The 14763-nt window shown below is 39.3% G+C and overlaps 1 protein-coding gene across 2 annotated transcripts; it reads right to left on the bottom strand.

The window, feature by feature from the left end:
* Window positions 1–3040: 3040 nt before the first annotated feature.
* On the bottom strand, window positions 3041–14333 carry grnb (granulin b). Of its 2 annotated transcripts, XM_014986141.2 has the most exons (16): window positions 14198–14333; window positions 13851–13938; window positions 12889–13029; window positions 12564–12704; window positions 11492–11605; window positions 11015–11156; window positions 10758–10867; window positions 8386–8515; window positions 8155–8246; window positions 7423–7573; window positions 6378–6475; window positions 6001–6234; window positions 5642–5887; window positions 5341–5574; window positions 4983–5240; window positions 3041–4331 (listed from the first exon to the last, which is right to left on the bottom strand). In XM_014986141.2, the coding sequence occupies exons 2-16, from the start codon at window positions 13851–13853 to the stop codon at window positions 4185–4187; spliced, it is 2241 nt and encodes a 746-aa protein (XP_014841627.2). In that variant the 5' UTR covers window positions 13854–13938; window positions 14198–14333; the 3' UTR covers window positions 3041–4184. The 2 variants fall into 2 exon arrangements, with proteins under 2 accessions (XP_014841627.2, XP_087872586.1); XM_088016460.1 differs by lacking the exon at window positions 13851–13938 and having other exon boundaries at window positions 14198–14331.
* Between the last annotated feature and the right edge of the window lie 430 nt (window positions 14334–14763).

Genomic DNA, 14763 nt, shown 5'->3' with positions numbered 1-14763 from the left:
GTTGTTGCAGATTTCAGGTCAAATCCAATGAGCCAAAAAGACTTCTCAGTCTAAGTTTGTCCTGTGTCAAGTATATAAGAGCTTCCTGAGAGTAACCTACCGGCTTTCTGCCCACGCAGGTCCTTCTGATTGGACCTTCATGTGTTTGACTTATGAGTACCCCCCCGCCCCCCCCCACACACACACACACACTCATATCAACACAGCAGTTTCCAAATGCTCTGGATTAAATCTGCGTATGCCCTCAGTGGCACTCGGAGCGTGCTTGATATGTTGTTTCTGTCAGAGGAGGAGAAATAGCTCAGATCATTCACTTGAAAACAAATCTAAACCTATTCTCACCTGATTTCACACCATTGTCATAAAAAAAAACAAGCTAAACCCTTGTACCCTTAGTTTACTACTGAAATTGAGATATTCAACCTTATATTTGATTCATATTTCAGAACAAATTTTAGAAAAACATTAATTCCGTTTTCTTCCATGATGAAGATTGGGAAAACATTATAAGATCTCCTTGTCTCTACGATTCAAAATCACATGCCTAAAAATCTCAGTTTGAAAAAGTCACAATTGGATACAAAACAAAAAGAAATGACAGAAAACGTCTTTCAATATTTCAAATTTTAATTATAGAAAAAAGTAATTTGACTGTTGGCTTTTATTTTAACGTAAAATATGTGTGACCACATTTTTTTGATATACATACATACATATATATATATATATATATATATATATATATATATATATATATGGGCTATATTTCTATAGCCCATGAGCACAATAGAAATATAAAGTTTAGGATAAATTGCAGTTGTAGCTGCAATTGTAAAAACCAACATGAAAACTAGAAACACACTGTCAAGGCATAAAAATAAGTCGGAACCATTACACTTTATTGTTGACGATCAAACTAGATTTTTAAGACAAAGTGAAATTTTGCTTTTATTTGGGAATGGATTAATGATTTCCTATGTTACATCCCATAGCTTTCCCCAAAGTGAAAGCACTTCATGCATCCTGCTCAGCAACACACACCTGCTGCCGGGAACAGAGTGGACAGAATTCCAGTTGGAATTAGCAGAATTCCAGTGCAGGGTGGGCTTTTAGGTGGACGTTCCCTCTCCCTGGCAACATCTGAATGGGGTCTGCAGCAGAGGAGCAGCTGTGCAGACAATCTGCTCACACGTCAGCGGGTTTTTCCTCGCTTTAGTTCCTTTACTGTTGGGGTGTCAGTTTAGCATAACTTAGTTAAAGAAAGACTCCCTATGTTTCTATCGAGGTAACAATAAAAATATAAAATCTGAACCGGATCTTTATAATGCTCCTGAAAGGTAAAAGTTAATCTCAAGGCCCTTGCTCTGATCAAAAATGTATTTCCTCAGAAGTGCTCAGCCTTCCGAGGAACACAAATTAGAACCAGCTTTGATGTAGTCAAAAAAATAATAAATAAATCCAATCGTGCCCAAGTTTCAACCATCTGATCCAAACCTCAGAGAAAAGAAAATTCAAATCTCAGACTAGCTATAAATTCGAAACTACTAGAATAGCTCTGTAAATATACACGATGAAACTATTTTTTGTCTAATCTCTCACTAAGAAAAAAAAAAAAAAGTTACATTATCAGACCAAACAAAGATGGATCTATTTGGCCACAATAATCAGAAGTGCATTTATAATAGTCAAAGGGAGATTTTCAAACCCAGAAACACAGAACCAACTGCCAAGCACAGCAGTGGCAGCATCATGTTGTGAGGCTTTTTCTTTGCGTTCTGAATTTTCATCAAATCAACAGCTAGACAATCTAAACATGAACACTTGTTCAAGTAGGACAATAATTACAAACACACAACAAATGTGGTTTTTGAATGCATAAAGACGTCTGTATTAATTTCATCCTGAGATGAAAAATCAACTCGGTGGCTTCACAAGAGCAGGATTTGACTTTATTCAGAGCAGACTGTGTGTGCATTGTTTATCCCTTGAGCCGCCGTGTCAGTCTGTGACCACCAGGGGGCGCGGGATGACAAACAACCCTCGGCAATGCTTCCCTGGTGCTCTGACAGTAAAGTAGGACACAGACCCCGCAGCTGCGTGTCCACTCAGTTGCCTCCAGTTTACTGAGGTTGCCATAGCAACTTTCAAACGGCAAGCAGCTGAGTATCCAGCGGAAGGGAGGACAGCGGAAGAGTGGGCTGGCTGTGCTGTGACGACCTGGAGGATCACGTCACGGAATTTAATCATCACGTCCACCAGAATTAGATGAAGGGGCTTTTTACTTTAGAATATTCCCGAAAGGATTAAATCATGAACTTTGTAGCAAATGAAAGCTATAAATTCATAATAAAACAAAAAGGTTTCTCATGAAATCCAAAACACAAGACTTCCAAACACCATGTTTGATTTTTAAAAAATATACATTATTTCATTCAACACTATTTTTGTCTCATTTTCTTTATATTTTTCTGTATACAAGCCTAAATGAGACTAAAAAAAAGCGGAAGACTGAGAATATATCGTTCCCATGCCAACCCTCACAAGATGCGATTCAGTCAGCAGGAATGGGTTAAAACTAAACCAAACTGCTGTCAGAGGTTTGAGAGTATGATTGAAAACATTTGATTGGATTCTTTTGAACTGGAAGAAACCAAAAAAAAAAAAAAATCCTTGATCATTATTCTGACATTTAGAAAATAGTGTCCAAAACCAGGAAACGCTTATCCTCATCTATTGCTTGACAGAGAAAAAAAGAAAGGTTGTGTCTTTGCAGTGTATGGCAACATGTGGTTAAAACTGTATGTGTAAGATCTCAAGTTTTCTTTCATTATTATCACAGCAAAGTTCATAAAAATGAAGTGAGCAAAGTAACCCTCAATATTTTAAAATTCATGCTTACATTATAATCATTTTTTAAAGCTCTACTTAAAAGAGTTACACATTTATACAGTTTTAAATTACTGATTGCATTTAAAACCAGAAAGGAGATATTTTTTATTAATAGACTCCACAACATATTAAAAACACACTCAGTATTAAATAAGGCACACCTTATTGTTTTATTTTCCTTTTACCAAGTTTAGAAAGAAAGAAAAAAAAAAGAAATATTAAAACATCTATGGGCTGCCTGAAACACAGAACCAATACATTAATTCAAATCTCTAGTATCACCCAAAAATCCCTTCACAGCTGAACATTTAGAAATTTAAAGGAAACTTATTCAAGTCTGTGCTTATTCATTCATTCGTGCAAAGTCAGAAATTACAAATGGAACCATCAGATACATTTGCCACAGTCTTCAACTCATTTAAAGCAACTTTTTGGAGCCATTAACCAATCCGATGGCTGTTGTGAAACATTTAAAATTATCAAAAAACAACAACACAAAAAACCCCACCTAATATTAATAGTGTTGAAACTAGACAGCCGGCAGAGCCAACAGGATGGACAGAGTCTGAACAGAAGCTGACGGCAGCTGTACAGTGAAACCTTCAGGACTACAGTTGGTGATCTAACCAGACTTGGTTTTGTGAACATCTGTTCCTCTTAGTGGATAAACAGAACTTTGTCAGAAAAGATGCACAAGGCAAATTTTCTTAAACTAAGCTGACGCTTTAGACTTTTTGTAACTCGGATCCAAAGACAGAAATTTCTTTTCAGAAAAATAAGTCAGACATTTTACTTGATGTTTCTAGGCTGCCTTCTCTTCATTTGGAATACATGTCATTTTCACTCTAGCCTCTTGAATGCATGTGCAAATTTAAATGTTTGCTTTGTTGTTTTACTTTTGTGAAATATATGAAATATTTGTGTTTAATACCAATTGAACATGAATTTCCTGCATTCCCACCTGTTGTAGATAAAAGTTTCTTCTACATCTGGAGTGATTTACAGAAATGGTGCAGAAGACGAACTAGATCCCCATTCAGTGTTGAAATGATAAGGATAAGTTTAAATGGAGACATAAAAAATGAAATAAACAGCCAACTCCACAAAAGCAAAACCTATTCCCAATCACTACACTTCAACAACAGCAACACAAAAGACTACAAAAAAGAAAACAAAAATGCCATTAAGAGAAACCAAAAAGGACGCCGAGATAACTCCCACTTTGTCCACAGTAACTCAAGCAACGGATTTATGGAAAGCATTCGGGGCTGCAGATCATCTGCAACTCTGCCAGATTAAAGTCCACGACGGACCAAGTCTTTATGTCTGACCCCCAGCAACGAATCCCAGGTCAGCCGAGTCTGTGGAGTGCAACTTCTGGCCTTCAGGTCACATGAGTAGCCAGCGGGACAGCAGTGCTTCATGTCTGCGCAGCATTCAGCCTGGAAGAAAAAAAATAAAAACTTCATTACAAGCTGCATTTATCAGTCAATCAAATTAGAGAGGGCTGATTTTCATTCATGGTCGAGTGGCAGAGCATGATATTTGCTCATATTGGTGGCGAGTCAGTAAGATGTAAACATTAGAAGTGAACATTTCAAAATGAACATGCATAGCCAACCGCTCACAGGAGAGATTGTGAGGACATTCAGAGGGAGTTTCTGGTATGCCAAGGAATTGCCAGGAAGCTCGTGGAGTTAATATTTGTTTTGACAAAACATGTCAGAAAACATATCCAACAATTAGTTTTGGTTCAACAACAAATCTACAACAGTGTGTTGCGATGCATGACAGGGCTTCCTGCACGGTCCACTTCACTTTACCGTATGTGTGTATAGACTTGGTAAAGTTATCAACCAGAACAGGATAAATGACATTAAATTCTGGATTAATTAGGATTGATGAATAAATATTAGGCACTTAGTTGGGGATATCTCTAGTGACCTTCTGTTTTTAAAGACTAAACCTTGAAACAGAGATTTTAAAAACGCAGATAAGTGGACAAACCTACAGACATATGAACAGCCTGACGGATGGCTGGATCTTTCTCTTTTCATACAAACTGTGTCAAGACACAGACACCATGAACATACCTTGGCAAAGGGACAGCAGCTCCACTCTGTAGCTGAAATCTTACAGCAGGTGGAGCTTGAGGGGCAGAGAAACACTCCTGTGCCGTCACATTGTACGTTTGTTTCCTCCACTGCCTCTCTCGGAGCAGACTGTTCCACTTTACTCAGGAGGGCGGTGGTGAGCTGCAGATTGTAGCCTTTCTTCTCACATGTTTTAGTCTGCATGTTGCATGTGTAGCCCTGAGGACAGCAGTGCTCGTGGTCAGGGCAGCAAACCGCCTTGAAAAGAAGGAGGAACATGCCACGGGTTAGACCTCAACACAGCTAAACAAGGTCTTCATCTTTATCAGGGCTGGCGCCAAGTCAGAAGCACTCGGACCTTCAGCAACGGGCAGCAGCCCCACTCGCCGCTCGGAAGTTTGCAGCAGGTGGTTCCCGTGGCGCAGCTGCTCGTGTTGTCGCATTTAACGTCGGTCAACGCGCTCGGCTCGGCCAGAGCGCCCAGTTTGGTGAACCAGGGGATCCGACGAGGGCCGCTGGAGCACGAGGACCGGTGGGGGTCGCAGGTGTGTCCACTGGGGCAGCAGTGGATTCCATCTTTACAACACACTGCCTGGAGAACGACAGCTTTCATTCGGCGTCCTGATCACGCGCTCTGTATGAAACAAGCGGACTCCTACCTCCGGCAGAGGGCAGCAGCCCCATTTGTGGGTCCTCTCCATGAAGCAGCAGGTCGTGTCTTTCGGGCAGCTGGTCTGACGGTCACACATGATTTTCTCCTGCTGAACTCGACTGGTCAGAGCGGGAACTTTGGTCAGCAGGGGAAGCGGCAGAAAGACACCGGAGGAGTCGTCGCAAGTTTCAGCCTCCAAGTTGCAAACGGTGCCGTGAGGACAGCAGTGGACGTGGTCATCACAACAGACAGCCTGCAGGATATGTAAATTACAGTTTTTACTGAGCTGATTAAAAGCAAGGTGGTAAAGGATTTGAACGGTGTTGTAAATCAATTGTTAGATGATGAGTCTGCAGTCCAGGTTACCTTGGGTAGAGGACAGCAGGCCCATGCCCCACTCGCTGTCTTGCAGCAGGTAGCATTTCCGGGACACGATGTGGATTCGTCGCACTTGTCGTTTTCTGTCAGCAGAGGAAAGACGGGCGTATTGGAGAGCAGCGGCATCAGCGCTACGCCTGAGGGATGATCGCACGTGGAGGCCGCCAGGTTACAGACGGTGCCACTGGGACAGCAGTGCAGGTGGTCCTTGCAGCACACAGCCTGCCAAGAGGAGAGACAACGAGGCCATTACAGAAGAAAAAGGGAGCAAAGTGTGTGGCAATTTCATCAGAAAAGCTGGTTTAGAGAGTAACTGAGCAGCTGGAATGGAGGAACCACCTGACGAGCAATCAGCCTGACCGTACCTGAGGTAAAGGACAACAGGCCCACTTTCCTGTTGGCGATTTGCAGCAGGTGTTTCCATCAGCGCAGGCCACAGAGGCATTACAGGGAACAGCATGGACTGGGAGACAAAACAGAAACTTTACATTAAAGCAAGTACGTAAACTTTATTCCAGCAGTTTAAACTCCTAAAACACAGATGGATTTAAAACGTTTTAGAATAAATCGGTTTGTTTTTTCTATTTTACACCTTTTTCTCAAACACTCAAATGTATGCAGACCCCTAAAGAACGAAGGTTTATGAGTCACAAAAGTAGAGATTCAGTAATGTGCCAGCTTCACAGCTCCACACATTTTGTTTTTATTTTGAGAAAAACATGAGGTTTGGCAGCTTTTTCCCCACATTTGTCACATTTGGCAGCTTTTTTCCCCACATTTGTCACATTTGGCAGCTTTTTTCCCCACATTTGTCCACATAAAATCATCCCCTCCAAGAGGTGAGGGGTAGTTCATGAGGTGGGTGTAAGGATTGTCTTTGTGGTCCATCTGGGAATAGAGATATGATCAGACTTTGGGTGGGTCTTTTCCTTGCTGTGACTATATAACGATGTGATGCGTGTCGTTCATGGCTCTTCTCCTGACTGCGTTCAGTGAGACGGATCTTCAAACGCTTTTGCCTTCGAATAAATCAACTTAAAGACAAAGATTAATCTTTGTCTTATTATTGAAAGCTTCTCATTCTTTGATAAATGAAATTTCCATAACAAGGCACACTGTCCTGCATGTTGTATGTTTTGCCGCTTCAGCAAACTTGATTCAAACGTTTTCTAATCAGCTAAAGCCAGATAATTAGCCATCGATTGAAGTTAATGAGTGAAAATGAATCATGTTTAAGTAGATAAACGTTATTATCAAAATTGTAATCAACAAGCAAGTTTGGGAACTCCACAGGCCTACTTTGGTGAGTTATCCATCCCGTGAGCTTATCTGCCCATTGATTAATATGCATTAATATAGCAAACCTGACATTCAGTTTCAGTCTCCTGTCACTATAACCTCTTTACTGACCTTTGCTCTGCGCTGGGCCCTGGTTCGTCATGGTCGGGAGCTTCTTAATGGGCAGGGGAGCGTCGTCTTGGACGGACAGACAGGTGCTGTGTTCCAGGTCACATTTTGTCCCTGAAGGGCAGCAGTGGATGTGGTCGGAACAACAGACAGCCTGCGAGACAACAGGAAGCAGTCTTAACACTCATCTCTTCAGCTACAAAATTAATATAATACAAAATAGAACACAAAAAATTATATTCTTTGATTCTGGTATTTCTTCTGTTTCCTAGGGGTTCAATAAAACATCTTGTGATGGATGAATAAATGATGCATGTAGCAGACGTGTGCCATTTATATTTAAATGAGCAATAGCACAGATAACTTAGACATACTTGTTTGAAATCTGGTAGTTTTAACCCACGATTACACAAATTATATCAGACTATATTTAAGATCAATGTTGAGGGCTAATCCTCAATATCTTAAAGTCCAGGCTTATTCCTGGCAATTAGTTTTATTCTACTTCCTTTAGTTTTGCTTCACCATCAGTATAACGATGAAGCGCTTTTTCTGATTTTAAATTTGATGTATAAATAAATGTAACATAATATAAACCCCATTTGCCGGCAACATTAAACTGTACTCAGTGTAGTTATTGTCATTTCTTGTTTCCTTGGTACCACCCATTTAAAAGGTGTTTTACTGAAACATAAAACAAAATCAGGTTCCTTCATGTTTGAGTGTGATGCTTACGTCAGGCATAGGACAGCAGCCGAACGATCCGTTGGTCATCTGGCAACACGTCATCCCATCAGGACAGACCGTTTTCTTATCTGGACACTCGACTTAAAAAAAAAAAAAAAAAAGTCACAGATCAAAATCTTCACTAAGAATTTTCTCTCCTTTAAAGCTCTAAGTTTATTAGTGCTGTAAAAATAAATCTGAATCAGTGTTTGTTTTTATTTCACAGTAAAGATAGCTTACCGTCGCGGGATGCAGCAGGAATCCTCCTCGTCAGCGGCACTTCGTTCCCTCCAGACTTACAGACTCCATGCGTTAGGTCACATGTTGTGTTGCTTGGACAACAATGAAGATGATCATTGCAACACGTGGCCTTCATATGATGAAAACGTATAAAAAAAAAACAAACAAAAAGAATGTTAAAAACAAGGCTGAATTAGAACAAAAGAACACAGTGTGCAGAGACCAAATGACTCAGCCTGCAGCGGTGAATGCTTCAGAAGGTTTCTAATCATCTACAAACAATTGCACAACAACTTGCACTTGTTAAACAAGATTTCACTTTTTATGAAGAGATTATATCCAAGTCACTGTTTCAGTCTGCATACGTTCTCTGTTCAAACACAGCTATAAGCCAAGGCTGGTTGTAGCTCAATTTGATTATGAACATAATTATAGAGGCTCAGTATGCCGGTTATTTTGCTGCAGCTCTGTGACCTGCTGTGAAAGTAAAGCAATACATCTCATTAATGCACTTTTCAGGCTCATCAGTCCAGATTCTCTCAATGGTGGCCTTAAAATCTTGTTTCAAATAACAGCCCGTTTGACAGAGCATTTAAACCAAGAAAATGGACGCATTTTCATCAGAAAAATATACACTGCAGGTGAGGCATTAAGAATGACACCAGGAAGTAGTGAATAAAAGTCATAGGGGAGAAAAGACACAAGAGGACATTGAAGGAATTTAAGACACCAGAAAATAAAGAATGAGGAAACGGAAAAGAGGACACATGCAAAGGAAAAAAAAGAAGAAAAAGTTTAAGCATTTAGACGGGACACAAATGAGGAAGGACAGAAGAAAGTCAACAAGGTAAGATAAGACCAAAAGAGCAGCATAAAAATGAGAGAAAGACATCCTTAGATGGAAGGAATGAACTAAAGACAAAGTAAAGCAGCAAGGCTACGAAGATAAAGAAAGGAAAGAAGGACAACAGAAAGGAGTAAGTGGAGGACACAAAAAAAAATACAAGGAAAGAAAGATTAGAAAACTGTCATTTTTAGATAAATTTGTAGCACGTAGATTATTGTTTAACCAGGTGGTAACATGGTTCCTTCAACTTGTACTCATAAAGTTACAGTTTACGGTGGCCTGGAAGGGTTTTGATAGGAAACCTCAATCATATCAATTTTGTCAAATTCTCAATAAGTATGTTTTTCTAAATGTTTAAAATCTCTGTCCTTAAAAGGGGTTGCATAGCACAGGAGGTACCGAATGGTTTGGAGGAGCCGCTGTCTGAACACATCAAAAGGCGAGCTATGTGCGTTTCGTGACTGATATTCCACTTAGACGTACCAACTGTGGTCAGACTGTGGTCTGTTGTTGTGGTAAGTTCTGCAACAGCCTGCTAGTGAATATCAGGAAATGTCCAGCTTTTATTAGTTTTTAAAGCAGTCAAAGGGATTGCTTGTATCCACCCAAATTTATAAACACTCAGTGAAACTGACTCAAAGTAGCATCATGTATATGGTGTGTGTGCGTGCATATATGATTTTATGGGAGGCTGGGTTACAACATAAAATTGTGATTCATTTTATATGAAATGTTGGTTCAAAATGTTTCCCTCCTCCCCCTATTTTCCTGTCTTGTTTGTTTTTAACCTTAATGACTGTCGGTAATTCAGTCCGTACCATCTGTCAGGGGGACAAACACTGGAGATCTAATTGTGTAAATTTGCATTTGTGTTGTTCAAAATATTCATGAATACACAATGTTCCTCTTAAGCAAATAAATAAAAATGCAGTAAAGAATGGAAGAAAAAAAAATCCCACAATGAACCAGATCTTGAAAAAACTGCAGTCAAACTCAATAATTTCCCACAATGAGTAGCAAACCTTGTTTTAGACATGTTTTAATCTTAAAATTAAAAAACAAACACACTAGGAGTTGAGTGAAGTGAAATACAAAATGAACATCTGCTGAATGCAGAACTTCTACTTAATTTGCAGAATATTGTTGCTTCTTGTCATTTTGGTCCCTACACTTGGGGTCCAACAAGCCAATATTAACTGGTTAATTAACCAGCCTGCATGTGACTGTACTAGATGTACTCGCAGTAAGATTAACAGCCCTTTTTAACAAGTCCACACCATGATGGCTGTCTTTGTCAGACTGCCTAATTAATAATAAGAAGCCATACTAAAAACTTTACCAGGTTCCGATTAATATATATTTGAACCTGTATATTTCTGACTGGACTGGAAAAAAAAAAAAAAAAAAAAAAAAAAAGAGTTAAAGCCCAAAATTAACATTTTTGCAGATGATTAATAAATAGAAGCTTCTGACGCCATGATTTAAATCATGAGTTTCATTACTGGCAAATAGTTTTAAAGCATACCTCTTTGTAAGGGCAGCAGCCGTATTGTCCGCTGGCCTGGACGCAGCATGTATAACCATCTGGGCAGCTGCTTTCCCCATCAGGACAAATCACTGAACCAGCCACAGAAACTACAAAGGGATAAAGATCAGAGAATCAAACATGTTTTATCCCACCGCCCCCAATTAAAACTTCCTGGGTATTATTACTAATATGAATTTGCTGCTCTGGTTTAAAGCCATGACTGAAGCCGTTTGTTTACAAGAGAAATTCCCAACCTGGCCTATCCTTCGATCTTTTCGCTGGTAGTTTTTCCAGCATTGGGAACGACTCAAGTGATGGAGAAACACACTTCAAGTGGACGAGATCGCATTTTGATCCTCCAGGGCAACAGTGGCGTTTATCCTCACAACAAACCGCCTGCAAAGATAAGAAAAAGCGTCCTGAGAATGACGAAGACTGTGGTTCAGTTGAGGTTTAGTCCTGAATAACCAAAAACGACAAATATGCAAAAAAAAAAAAATACACATTTGAATATATATTTCTGCTGGAAAACTTTGTAGATTAATGCCTTATAATAAGTATGCGACACTGTTTGCAATACATTACCGATCCTAGTGGAAGATGCAAGCATCAAAATAATGAGCCTCACTGACAAAAGTCAGGTCAAACCAGATCACCTTCCTTGTAATGTTTCAGGTTTAGGAGTGGAATATAATAGCAACATGCCTCTTACAGACATGCACCGTCTCTACCTTAGGTAACGGACAGCAACCCCAAGAAGAATCATAAAGCTGGCAGCAGGTGGTGTCATCAGGACACTCCGACTCATGGTCCGGACACATGACTGCCTTCACTCCGCTGACGAGCTGGAACCATCAATATCACGTCAACCTCAGAAATATGATAACCGACATCACTTTTTACACAGTAAGAGCAACATTGAGCAGAATAATGTAGCTCAGTGTTCTGTTGCTTAAACACCAATGTTGGGCTAATAAAGATGCAATAGCGGAATAGACTAACCAAACAAAATAGGCCTGATACATTTTGCTGGACGATAAATTGTCACAGAAATTATTGCAAGAAACAATAATGTTCTGAGACCATTTTTATGCAATATAATCAAGGTTTCGCCCAGAAAACTTGCTAAGTCTAGTGGTTGGGCGCTCGAGCAGTCATTCATCTTTTTGAGTTAAAGATGTTTAAAGTTGATGGGAAATTTGAAAATATCACTTGATAATTATGTGTTGTTGAAAGATTGGAAGATTAATATCTGAACAAATATTTAAGGAAAAAACAAAAACAAAACAAACTCCAATACTTGTCACTTAAAGTGACAAGTATTTAGTGGCCCGCCAGGCTCATCATACACCGAGGGAAACCGTGTATAATGATAATGGCATAATAATGAAAGTTTGCCTTCTCAAAGTCCAAATTTTAATTTTTGTAAATACTTAAACACTGGAAGATGTTTTAAATATCCAAATGAGATAAACAAAAACAATAAATGAAATGGAAATTAAAACCACACACCACCGAAACCACAAAGGAAACTGAGTATGTCTCTGTAAACAAAGCTGACATTAAAAAAATACTGAACAGAATGGAAATTATTGAGCTAATTTAAACTTATGATGGGATTAATTTACTTATAGCTTATTGCAACAGGCAATTAGGTTGCCAAAAGAATTAAGTTCTCCACCTAAGGTCTCAAGGATGAGGTCAAAAACAACTGGTGACATCTTTTAACAGTTATTTAAAAAAAAAAAACAATATAGAAGGTCAGATAGGACATAGAGTGTGAGAAGTACAACTTTATGTTACCTGAGAGGCAGATGATCTCTGCTTACTGGGAAGTCGCTTCATCATCGGAAGTGAAACTGTTTTATTAATACATTTCTGATGGACCAGATCGCACACCGTCCCCTGGTAGCAGCAGTGGAGGTGGTCTGAACAACACTCCGCCTGGGTGTGGAATCAAGACAGAAGAAAAAAAGTTGACATTACAGCAGAGGATATACTTTGTGCATCAAAAGAAAGAGTTTGTTACGGAAATAAAACTAGAAAAAGGCAAACAGAACTTTCTTAATATAGACAAAAGATGCAGCTTATGCTTTGGCTTGAAGAAACTGACAAATGAGTAGCTCACATGTGGCAGCGGACAACAGCTATAGCCTCCCTGAGTGTTCTTGCAGCAGGTGTCTTCATCTCCACACATGCTCCCATCAGGGCAGATCAGTGCTGCACTCAGGCCCAGAAGAGCTAGAAACAAGACTCCCATTTGAAGAGCCTGAACACAATGAGAGGAAATCATGGCGCTGAGCAACGCAATGTGTGATAAAGCGTGCCCTTATACAAGACCGGCACCCTCATCGTCTCGGTTTCGGTGTAAAAGAACCAACTACGTGCAGCAGCTTTGCAAACATTCCACTTGATAACGTGGATTGCAAAACTGAAGAAACTCAGACTTCCCGCAAAGCTACGCCCCGCACAAAATATCTAGAATTTGATAAGATGTTAAGAGATCACATTAAAGTCACATTTTTCGTTTTTTATTTCACAAGTTAACTGGTAAAGTGATTCATTTGCTGTTCTCATCTAAAGGGATGCAGCTGTTAGACTCTATAATATACTACAAAATTTCCAGTTTTGTTTCTCACACATTTCCAAGTGAAAAAGGTCATTGCTTAGTGAATTATCTGACTGGTCTTAGAATAAATATCCATCTACATCGTTTACTTCAGGTGTAGAAGGTTTTACATTTTGATTGCAGAGATGTAATTCTGTATGCATCTTTAAAACTTATTGCAAAATCTAAAAAGTATGAACACTTTACATTCACTATACGTTTTTTGATTTTAGTTTTCTTATTTTTGTGGAAACTGGTAGTTATTTTTTTGTTGTAAGTTTTTTTATTTTCTAAACGTGTCTTTCACTTTGCAGATACGGGGATGTCCCCCACTGAGGGACAAACAAGGGACTATCCAGATCTATCTGCATTTGCTTGTAGCTGCTTAAAGAAATGGTTTCAAACAAAATTACTAGCCCAATGTCACAATTTACAGTCAACTGAGAAATAAAGACAGGCTGCAGGTTCTGTTTCTACTTTACCATTGTGAATAGATGGCTTTAGAGAGGCAAAAACAGTTCTGCTGTTATTAACAGAGCTCTGGATGCTGCTGCATACTCCTCTCAAAACCTGAGAAAAAACCCCATAAACAAACAAAGACAATAAATTAACTGACGGTTAAAATTCCCCGTTCATGAGCTAGACTTGTTTTTAAAAGCTGTACACATACTCTCTCGAAATACTGAGCCGGAAAAGAGTGACTTAGCTACTGTAATACAAATTAATCTATTTAGCTCAGCGGGCTACGTGGTTAGCATCAACGCTAGCTGCCATGAATTACTTTCTTTGTTTCTCTGCGATAGAAAACAAACAAACATGGCAACTGTACCTCGCAGTTTTGTGAAGGCAGATGTAATAGGTAGAATGAGAAATGTCCTCTTTTCACCGCATCGCCACAAACACAAGACAAAAACAACCTGCTACAAATTTTGAAGGCATTTATCACATGATAAGCTCACACGTGACCTTCCATGTTGATCAGTTTTAAAGGAATAGTACCTTATTTTTACTTTACGCCTCAGATGACGGCATTTCATTAAAGTCTTTTCATTAGAGATAGGAACGTGTTTTAATTGTAAAGTTTTAGAGCTAAAGGTTAAAACACTTACTTTTTTTTTTCCTTCATGAAAACACAGGATGTCTCAAGTTAAGCTATTTTGTTAAAGTACATTACAACCTGCGATTTTGTTGTTTGGGACGGGTTCTTCCTCATAGAGGACCTTTTTGGTACAGTACCTGACTTACCCGTTTCAACCAACATCTCCACAAAGTTTAATGCTTTTATTGTAGGATTCAAATTCACATTTGGACCCAAATTTGTACACTGCTGATACATAAATCTTGTATCCTTATTGAATGGTACAGTGATTGAACCTTCCTAATGCATGTCATTGT

Source organism: Poecilia mexicana, unplaced genomic scaffold, assembly GCF_051168715.1.
Source record: "Poecilia mexicana isolate PSO_F unplaced genomic scaffold, ASM5116871v1 scaffold_19, whole genome shotgun sequence".
In the NCBI taxonomy this organism is placed as follows: domain Eukaryota; kingdom Metazoa; phylum Chordata; class Actinopteri; order Cyprinodontiformes; family Poeciliidae; genus Poecilia; species Poecilia mexicana.
The sequence above is the reverse complement of the archived record's forward strand: the minus strand, read 5'-3'. Positions and strand labels throughout refer to the sequence as shown.